Genomic DNA, 10,851 nt, shown 5'->3' on the forward strand with positions numbered 1-10,851 from the left:
CTGGAAGAAGTTACAAGTTACCGTGACATTTCAATGATATGTTATCATAGATGCAAAAGGACAATTAGGCTCAGTTAACGTAAAGATTGACCTTTGTCAGGGAAGATGCTGGCCTAGGACATGTCCAGTATAAAGTGCTTTTTAGTGAAAATGTTTTAAGTTCAGTCCATGCTTTGTGGCTACTTTAGGTCACTGAGTTTGCCAGGCCGCCATGCAGGCCTCCCCTGAGCTAGTCAGGTTAATATGTGGCGGTCTTTCATCCAAAGCAGGGAATTTAACTTTGCTGTAATGACATTGCATGTGTGCAAGTAGCTACAGGGAAGCCTGACATGGATGCAATGGCACATGGGTCTGTTTCCTTCTCTCTTATTTTCACCTTAGCATTCAGGGACAGGGTTCCCACCTCCCCCTCCTCAAACCCAGCTGACTCTACGCCCAGCCCCACCCACGGCCACGCCCTATCATTGTTGCCTCAGCTGACCCAGCCACTCTGCCTTTGGCAGGAAGTGGCCACTGCAGATGGAGGGTACCAGGTTTCACTGAGGACACTCCCTCTCTCCGTTCCCATCCACGGTTCTCCCCCACCAAGGGCATGAGGCTGGCAGAGGGTCCGGTCACCCTCAGGACGCCCCTCTTGCTGCTTGGGCTCTGGGTGGTGCTGGCTCCCGCCCAGTGTTCTCAAGGTCGTCCCTCCTGGCGCTACATCTCCTCGGAGGTGGTGATTCCCAGGAAGGAGCTGCACCATGGCAAAGCCGTGCTGGCAGCAGGCTGGCTCTCCTACAGCCTGAGGTTCGGGGGCCAGAGACACGTCCTCCACATGCGGCGAAAGAGACTCTTTTGGCCTGGACAGCTGGTGGTGATGACGCAGGATGACCAGGGGGCCTTGCAGGTGGACTACCCCTATTTCCCTCTCGACTGTTACTACCTGGGCTACCTTGAGGACGTCCCTCTCTCCATGGTCACCGTGAACACGTGCTATGGGGGCCTGGAAGGCATCATGAAGGTGGATGACCTGGCCTATGAAATCAAACCCCTCAAGGATTCCCAGAGGTTTGAGCACATCGTTTCTCAGATCGTAGCCGACACTAACGCCATAGGACCCATGTCCACGCTGGGACACAAGGCTGAGAGGCACCCGCTGTTCTCTGACCCAAACCCCAGTGCTGCCTCCAGGCTCAGCAGTAAGCTCTATCCATCCCACAGTACAACTATGAAAGGCTGTCTCATGAGTGCCCATTCCACTTATACTCTGTACAACAATGTGTCACGGTGTGCCCAATTCCTGGTACGTCTAGGTAGTTTAATAGACGCCATGTTGCGAGGTATCGAAATGAGGTACTACATCAGCCTCATTGTCATTTATAATAGGGGAGAGCCAGCAAATATGAACAACTATTTTGTGCCAGAAGGTCCATTTGCTCAGAATTATGCTGCCAATATTTACAATGTATTTCAGCCAGATTCAGGCTTAATCGTGAAAAGAGATGGGCCCCATGAACTTAATTTCAAACCACCTATCTACGGACTATGCTCAAGCGAAGGTCTCATCTTTCTGGGCCACCTATCCAGACATTATCTATTGTTATCAATTATAGCCTCCCACCAACTAGGGGCTCTTTTCGGTCTGTATTTAGATAAGAAGGATTGTGTTTGCCAGAGAAGGACCACCTGCATTATGAACAGGTACCCTGTGTTGACAGATTCATTCAGTAACTGTTCCTTTGCACACGTACAAAACATATTGTATAATTTTGGAGACTGCCTTTTTGAACATGAAATAGTGTATTCAAACAGAAGCCTGACACCCACTCGATGTGGAAACTCTGTGGTGGAAGACAAAGAGCAGTGTGACTGTGGGACCTTCAAGCAGTGTTACACCAACCCATGCTGCGACAGTGACTGCCGCTTTACACCTGGGAGCATTTGTAACGGGGAAACCTGCTGCACCAACTGCACCTACACGCCCGCGGGGACGCTCTGCAGACCAATCCAGAACATCTGTGACCTTCCCGAGTACTGCAAGGGGAAGGACACGCGGTGCCCCAGTGATTTTTATCTGCAAGATGGAACCCCGTGCACCGAGGACGGCTACTGCTACCATGGCAATTGTACGGACCGCAGTATGCACTGCAAGGAGATCTTTGGGGAAGGGGCGCTGAACGCTCCCGACGTCTGCTATCGCATAAATAAAAAGGGCAACCGATTTGGACACTGTAAACTTAAACTTGACTACAAAATAACACCTTGTGCTGATGCTGACGTGAAGTGTGGACGCCTACAGTGTGTCAACGTCACTCATCTGCCTCGGTTGCAGGAACATGTGGGGTTCCATCACTCCTTATTAGGGGGGTTCTTGTGTTTTGGGGTGGGTGCACACCGAGGGACAAGCACAACTGATGTTGGTATTGTGAGACCTGGTACCCCCTGTGGGCGTGGAAAGTTCTGTCTCAAGAGATATTGCAATGCTACTCTGGCGGCCATAAACTACAACTGTCCCCCTTCGAAATGCAACTACAGGGGCGTGTGCAACAATAAAAGGAACTGCCATTGCCATGTAGGCTGGGACCCTCCCCGGTGCATAAACACTGGAGCCGGAGGGAGTGTGGACAGCGGACCCCCGCCAAGAAGAACGCGGACAGTGAGGGAAAGTGGTATGTCAGTGGTGTATTTGAGAATCGTTTTTGGTCGCTTGCTTGCCCTCATAGCTGCACTCCTCTTCGGTGTAGCCACGAATGTGAGAACTGTCCAGACCACTACGGTCACTGAAGTGAACGTTCGTAGGAAGTAAACAACAAGTCAGCCTTCGGACCCCTGTACAACTCAGGCAACATGAAGAAACACCTGCAAAAAGTCACCATATCCGGCTGGCAGAGCTCAAGCCCACATTTGTGAGCGGCTGCAGGGGTCCTGGCCCACATCCAGGGTGTGCACCGTGGATGTTTTCACACCACTCTCTCTGACAGCTCGCTGGCCAGCGTCTGCAATAAAGCTTGAGCACCGCAATTTGGCATTCTGTGCAGTCCTTGTAGATCTGTAAGAGCCCTGAGTGAGCCTGAGGTTCGGGCCTGGAGAGGAGACCTGGCCAGCTGCTGGCCTTGCGCTGTGGACGCCTGTCCCAGGATTAGTGACAGTGGCCACAGGTTCCTTTACGGCAAATTCCTGAGAGCTCCCCACAATTGTGCCCTTGAGACCCGAGTGTCCCTCAGTCCCTGGGTAAGGTCTCCTCTAAACTGCTTGGGTTCAGGGCAATGGCGAGCTCCTCCCCTCCCCCAAACCTGCCTGTTTCACACGGGGTTGGGGAAGGGTGGGTGTGGGCTGTGGGCTGACAGTGAGGGTTTCTTGTCTGCTAGTGACCCCTGAGCGCCCTGGAGAGCACCCTTCCCTGTGTGGAGGCAGACCAGTGAGTGGCACTCAATCAGAAAGAAGTGGCCCTCGTGACTCTGGCCTCAGAGGGAGAAGGCAAGCAGAGATCAGGTAACCCTCCCCTTACTTGCTCCACCAGAACCATCCTCTCGTCTTCTGTAATTTCGCTTGCTTCTTGCATGATTCACAGCCAACCGCCCAGGCTGCCACATGTGTGGAAAGCCCCCTGAATACCCAGAAGCTTATCATGTATGAAAAAAGGTCAGAACCCGGTCGCAGGGCTCAGCCTCTGGAGAGAACTCCCCTGAGCCCACAGCGGTGCAAATAAGTCTTTTTCTGAACCTCCGAGTGCATTTGGATTGTCGCTTCTCCCCAATCTGATTTCTGCCATCACATTTGTTTCCCTGTTTTCTGAGAAGCCAACAGCCACTCTGGCCCTTTGAGCCACCATTGTCGGACGCCATCAGAGGCAGCCGCTAATTTCGGTTTCCCGCGAAGGACGGGAAGGCTCTCTGCAGGTGATTTTACTGATCCCGACCCTTGTGAGCCCGAAAGTAGTCGGCCACTGCTGACCTCGAACGGACTCCAGAGAAGACAATAAAGTCTGCCAGGACCAGGGCATGAGACTGGTAAGTGTCCCTGGGGAACTTGGACCGAGTTCAGGCCCGCCTTGAAGTCGGAAGGGTATCTTGATCAACTACTGAGCAGTGTGGTCACCGCATAGGATAGGAGACTCCTGGGGTGGGAGTCTGGAACTCTGTGTGAATCTGTGTGCATGTGTGTGTGTGACTGTGCCCCATGGCGTCAGCTATGGAGCCTGAGTGAGTCCCTACCTGCGGTTCTGTGGTGACCTCATATGGCTTAGGGCGGTGTCAGGTTCTGGGGGACACTGCCCTCCCGGCGAACCTGATCCGGGTCAGGGCCTTATACTGACCTGCCAATGCTAAGGGGCACCTAATTCCCTGCGAGGGGAGTGGCCAGGTGGACGACAGGAAGAGCTCCCCTTAGATTGTCTCGCGACACCGTTCACTGGGGTGGGGGTGGGAGGGGGGCGTTAATTCATCATTTTGGACACCATCATGGGGGCCAGGGTGGGGAGTTCCTCACAACCTACAGGTCTGGAATGTATGATTAAAAACTTTAAGAAAGGGTTCTCAGGAGATTATGGGGTAACTGACCCCCGGAAACCTGCGCACACTCTGTGAATTGGAATGGCCCACCGTTGGTGTAGGATGGCCCCCGAAGGCACTCTTGATGTCCCCATGGTCCGTGCTGTATATGGGGTCGTCACTGGAAGCCCCGGCCACCAGGACCAGTTTCCTTACATAGACCAATGGTTGGAAATAGCTCAGATCAACCTTCCTGGGTCCGGTTCTGCGTTACTGGTCAGGGACAGTGTAAGGTCCTCGTGGCACAAAGTGAAAGGAAGACTTCACGAAAAGAACAGAGGCCCCCCATATTAGAAGGGGACTCAGAGGAAGCTATTTCACTGCTGCCACCATACGCGCCAATGCCGCACTATCTGAAGATGGGGAACCTCACCTGCCGGATGGCCTGCATGCATCGATCTCACCCCTGCCTGCAGCTAGCCCGCCGCCACTACCAGGGTCTCCTCAGCCTGTGGGAAGACACCTTGGGTCAGCGGCCCAAGCCCAAGGACCAAGACCCCCAGGAGCAATGCAGATGCCATTGTGGGAGATAAGGGGTCCACAGAGAATAGGCCCTGATGGGACGTCCCAGAAGGGGGTGAGTCTTCTAGTACCAGCCATTCTCCACCACTGCCCTCCTCAACTGGGAACATCACATGCCGCCATATCCCGAAACACCTCAGGCAATGGTTGATCTTCTAGAATCCATATTTCAGACTCATTGCCCACCCTGGGTCAAATGTAAACAGCTCCTCCTCACGTTGTTCAACACAGAAGAACTCCGTGGAATAGTCACTGAAGCCAGGAAATGGCTGCAGACTCAATACCCAACTGGACATCTACGTGGAGAAGCCCGGGCAGGCGAAGCTCGCCTGATGGAGAACCACGCTGGGACCCAAAGACAGAGGAGGGAAGAAGTCGTCTACAAAGATGTCGACTCGCCTTCCTCCAAGGGATCAGGGCAGCGGCCAAGAAGCCTACAAACATGGCAAAGGCCTCTAAGGTCCTGCAGAAATGGGGTGAGAGTCTGGCTGATTTTTATGAGAGTCTGCGAGGCCTTCAGAGTCTACACTCCGGAGGCCCCTGAAAGCCAGCGCATGGTCAATGCTGCCTTTGTGGGGTAGGCTCAAACCGACATCAGACAGAAACCTCAAAAATTAGAGGGGTTCGCCAGAAGGAATGCCACTGAATTGATAGAAATTGCCAACGAGGTCTTTGTGAACCGAGACCGTACTACCAAGAAGGAGGAAGAAGGAAGAATGCAAAGGGAGGGCCTCTCCTGGCTGCTGCCTTGAGGCAACCAGCCCTGATGAAGACCCCAGATGGAGACAACGAGGGACTAAAGAACCAAGAAGGAACGGGCCCCAGAGACGGGACCAATGTGCCTCCTGCACGGAATCGTGGCACTGGAAAACTGAGTGCCCCAACTGTCAGAAGGGGAAGCCAGGAGCTTCTGCTCCACCCAGCCGCTACGGGGCAGACCCACCAGAGGCCTACCAGATCGGCCTGGCAGGAGTAGATTCCAACTAGGAAAGACCAGCTCTATCCAACTTGGCCCCCATGAGCATGGCCATGGTCCATGTGAAGGTTGGGGGCCAAACAGTCAAGTTTACGGTAGACACAGGGGCCGAACATTCTGTAGTGACATAAAAGGTGGCATCCCTATCAGGATAACATGTCACCATTGTGGGGGCTGCCAGGACCAAAACCTGTAGACCACTCTGTGGCCCCCGACAATGCCCCTTCGGATCCACCAGGTAGTCCATGAGCTCCTGTATCTACCAGACTGCCCGGTCCCGCTGCTGGGCAGGGACCTGCTGGCAGAGATGGGTGCAGAGATAGCCTTTACTCTGGATGGATCGGCACGACTGGCCTACATAAGGAAGTCCCTCCCATGATCCTGTCTCTGCTGGCACCACGGGAAGAAGAATATGAGGCTGTATACCTCCCCATTCCTTAAGCCAACAGTGGCCCCAGAACTAGAGACTGAGTTTCCATTAGTCTGGGCAGAAGAAACCTCCCTTCCCTCTAGTCTGGCCAAAAACCACGCCCCGATACCGATTGGTCTGAAGCCTGGAGCTCAGCCTGTCAAGATATGCCAGTATAGGGTGTGCGGGAAGCGTATCTGGGGATCCAGATTCACCTAGACTGACTACTCAAGTGGGGGCTTCTAAAGCGATGTCAGTCTTCGTAGAACACACCCCTGCTGCCCGCAGTGAAGCCTGGGACAAATGACTCCCGCCCAGTACAAGACTGAAGGGCCATTAAGGAAGCCGTTATCACTGCACTGGGCGCTGCCTAACCCCTACACTCTGCTAGGACTCATCCTTCCGAGGCAGAACGGTTCACATGCCTGGCCCTGAAGGACGCCTTCTTCTGCCTCCAACTAGTGCCCAACAGCCAGCCGCTGTGCGCCTTCCAATGGGAAAGCCCCAGCACAGGCACAAAGGAACAGCTCACGTGGACTAGACTGCCTCAGGGATTCAGAAATTCACCAACCTTGTTCAGCAGGGCACTAGCCTCTGACTTGGCCAGGTTCCCGGGACGGGACTTAGGACGTGTCGTCTTCCAATACGTAGAGGACCTCCTACTGGCGAGTCCCACTGGAGCCCAATGCTGGGAGGGAACCAGGGCTTTACTCAGGCTGCTGATGGAGGCTGGATGTCGAAGAAAAGGGCACGGACTTGCCAAAAAGAAGTCGTGGTCGGATGGACACACACCCGAGGGTACAGGTCCCAGGGGATGATCCTAACCCTGTGGAGCAGGTGGGCCTGACAGGAGGCAGGAGAGAAGTGGGCACAGGTGGGCATGAGGGGGACAAGTCCGGAGCTCAGCACAGAGCTGCCTGGGCTGTGCTGGGGTCCCTGTTGGTGGGAAATTCACCAAACACAGGAAGATGAGAGCACTGTGGATGGTCTTTGACAAGAAAGACAAAGGACACATGCAATATGGTGAAGAAAGGTCGCCAGGTCTGGTGCTACCTCATCAGCCAACGGGCAGTGTCTCTCCCTCATTTGTGTCTGCAGTGAGGCCATGAGAAACAAGAGCCACGAAGACGCAAGTGTCCATGGGGTCGGCTGAGCCTTGAGAGGAAACCCCTGGGCCCAGGAGGTACAAACTTTCTTCCCCACCAAGTCCACAGGGGCTCCTGGGTCTGTGCTGGATAGGTCCTGATCCCCCTGCTGGTCCTGAACCCCCTGCTGGTCCTGATCCCCCTGCTGGTCCTGATCCCTCTGCTGGTCCTGATCCCCCTGCTGGTCCTGATCCCCCTGCTGGTCCTGATCCCCCTGCTGGTCCTGATCCCCCTGCTGGTCCTGAGCCCCCTGCTGGTCCTGAGCCCCCTGCTGGTCCTGATCCCCCTGCTGGTCCTGATCCCCCTGCTGGTCCTGAACCCCCTGCTGGTCCTGAACCCCCTGCTGGTCCTGAGTCCCCTGCTGGTCCTGAGCCTCCTGCTGGTCCTGAGCCCCCTGCTGGTCCTGATTCCCCTGCTGGTCCTGAACCCCCTGCTGGTCCTGATCCCTCTGCTGGTCCTGAGCCCCCTGCTGGTCCTGATCCCCTGCTGGTCCTGATCCTCCTGCTGGTCCTGAGCCTCCATTTGCTGGTCCTGATCTCCCTGCTGGTCCTGATCCCCCTGCTGGTCCTGATCCCTCTGCTGGTCCTGATCCCCCTGCTGGTCCTGATCCCCCTGCTGGTCCTGAGCCCCCTGCTGGTCCTGATCCCCCTGCTGGTCCTGATCCCTCTGCTGGTCCTGAGCCTCCATTTGCTGGTCCTGATCCCCCTGCTGGTCCTGATCCCCCTGCTGGTCCTGATCCCCCTGCTGGTCCTGATTCCCCTGCTGGTCCTGATTCCCCTGCTGGTCCTGAACCCCCTGCTGGTCCTGAACCCCCTGCTGGTCCTGATCCCCCTGCTGGTCCTGATCCCCCTGCTGGTCCTGATCCCCCTGCTGGTCCTGATTCCCCTGCTGGTCCTGATCCCCCTGCTGGTCCTGAGCCTCCCTTGCTGGTCCTGATCCCCCTGCTGGTCCTGAGCCCCCTGCTGGTCCTGAGCCCCCTGCTGGTCCTGATCCTCCTGCTGGTCCTGATCCCCCTGCTGGTCCTGATCCCCCTGCTGGTCCTGATCCCCCTGCTGGTCCTGAGCCCCCTGCTGGTCCTGATTCCCCTGCTGGTCCTGAACCCCCTGCTGGTCCTGAACCCCCTGCTGGTCCTGAGCCCTCTGCTGGTCCTGAGCCCCCTGCTGTCTCTGAAACCCCTGCTGGTCCTGAGCGCACCCTTCTTACCTGGAACATCTCCTGGTAAATTAAGTGCCCCTTGCAGCCCTGGCCTCCTGTCTCCCTCAGGGAGGTGTGTGTCTGGGTTCACACTGAATTCCCATCACTGTGTCTCTCCCAGTTATACACTGCCTTGACCTTTAGTGGCAGCTTCAGAATGACTTATAGGAGGGCCTACGACACAATATACACACAATGCAAAAATATGAATTTAGAAGGCGTTGGGGGCTAGGTGGAACTTCTTTTGTGAAGAGGAACACTGAGACCAGGTCCCATCTCATTTTATTCTCTTTGAATACACGTTTTCCCTTTAGCAATGCATGCAGGCAGATCAAAGCTAAAGTTTGGTAAACAATGCAAGGATTATCAGGTCAGGACATATCTCAAGCCATTGCAATCACAGCAGGAGCAACACTTGGGGTGATATTCAGCCCTGCTGAATATCAAAGTCCATTGGCCTTCCAATGTCTCTTTTTGATGCTAACTGCTGTTTGCTTTAGCTTCCAGCAATACACTGCCCTGGCCTGGCTCTCAGGCTGCTCAGTGTTAAGGAAACTTGGCTCCTGGAGGTGTCCCTGGTGATGCTGAGGCAGGATTTCAGTGTCGCTTTATACTTTGTACTTCCACCAGCCCACATAACTCCAACCCACTGCAGCCCCTATCCGTGGAACCTGGTGGGTCTAGTGCATAGCATCACTCATTAAAGAGAATCCAGGGAGAGTGCAGGTGGGGGAGAGGGTCTGCGAGGGCTTCACCAGTCTTGGTCCCGAATGCTACAGCTTCATGTGGGACAGGATACCTGGGCACAAGGCGCATCAGTCCTTTTAGTCACCTCCCATCCATGACCTCTCTCTCACCCCTGAGACCCTCACTTTTGGGGGCTATAAGCACGCACAGGAGAAGACCCAGCAGCCTCATCTACTTCAACGCCACAGAGCTGGGAGAAACCAAGATGGCAACACTGATAAACACCTAAACTGCTGCCTCGCACAACAATTTCAAAACTACAACTAAAAGACAAAACGGACATCATCCAGAACCACAGGAAGGCTGGCTGAGTGTAAAGTCTACAACTAGAAGGAAAGAGAAAAGCACACTGAGACTCAGTGGAGCTGCAGAAGGCAGAGGTACTGAGATGCACATGCACATTTGTGGAGAGGGCGGGCAATTGAGAGCGAGGCTGCCTTTCTTAATTGCGAGGGAGACAAAAGCTTCCGACTGGGCTGAACTCCAGTCCCAGGCTAGACCCTGGGGACCCAGACTCATATGGGGAGAAACTGGACTGTCTGGCAGCAGGTGAAATTCGCTGGCGGCTTTCTCTCAGAGGTACTTGTAGCGATTGCCGCAGGACACTAAGACCCAGGGGCTTCTTAGGGCAGGGCTGATGGGTTAACCAATGCTGTCTGCTCTGCCCTGAGACTCCGCCCCATCCAAGCTGAGCAAGGAGGCTTTTACAAGTCCTGTCTCATAAGGGTGTCTCCAGCACAGAAGTTCTCCCAGCGTAGACACAGCTGATCCTCACAGCCAATTGGTCCAGAGGTCAATTCCTCCCAGTGATACCAACAACAATCAAGGCTTAACTACAACAAGACTGTGCACACAGCCCACAAAGGGCTCCACCAAGAGTGTCCACCTCAGGTAAGTGGGGAGGCTGAGCCACTGGGCCAGATAGGACACCTAGCACACAAAGCCACTCTATCAACTCAGGGAAGCAGCCAAAATGCAGAGACAGAGAAACAGGTCACAAATGAAAGAAATGGAGGAAAGCAAATGACTGGATATAGAGTTCAAAACCATGGTTATGAGGTTTTTCAAGAATTTTTTAGAAAAGGCCTATCAATTTAGCGAGACTCTCAAGGATATCAAAAAGGACCAACTAGAAATTAAGCATACACTGACTGAAATAAAAAATATTATACAGAGATCTAACAGCAGACTAGCGGATCGCAAGAATCAAGTCAAAGATTTGAAATACAAAGAAGCAGAAAACACTCAAATGGAAAAGCAAAAAGCAAAAAGAATCCAAAAATTTAAAGATAGTGTAAGGACCCCTAACTTTCTCGGGGGGGGGGG

At 54.2% G+C, this 10,851-nt stretch overlaps 2 protein-coding genes across 2 annotated transcripts in view; both read left to right on the forward strand.

Annotated features, from left to right (window-relative positions):
* The first annotated feature begins 519 nt into the window (after positions 1-519).
* LOC129147314 (disintegrin and metalloproteinase domain-containing protein 21-like) lies at positions 520-2,995 on the forward strand. The gene has a single exon (XM_054708920.1). It carries the CDS (start codon positions 593-595, stop codon positions 2,786-2,788), a length of 2,196 nt encoding a protein of 731 aa, XP_054564895.1. The 5' UTR covers positions 520-592; the 3' UTR covers positions 2,789-2,995.
* A 1,878-nt stretch (positions 2,996-4,873) lies between these two features.
* LOC129150591 (disintegrin and metalloproteinase domain-containing protein 21-like) overlaps positions 4,874-10,851 on the forward strand; it is an 8,612-nt gene continuing 2,634 nt past the window's right edge. The window contains exon 1 of the mRNA XM_054722466.1: positions 4,874-5,000. Coding sequence (XP_054578441.1) covers positions 4,874-5,000 — 127 coding nt within the window. The remainder of the gene's footprint in view (positions 5,001-10,851) is intronic.

The sequence above is a fragment of the Eptesicus fuscus genome, chromosome 2, assembly GCF_027574615.1.
Source record: "Eptesicus fuscus isolate TK198812 chromosome 2, DD_ASM_mEF_20220401, whole genome shotgun sequence".
NCBI lineage: Eukaryota > Metazoa > Chordata > Mammalia > Chiroptera > Vespertilionidae > Eptesicus > Eptesicus fuscus.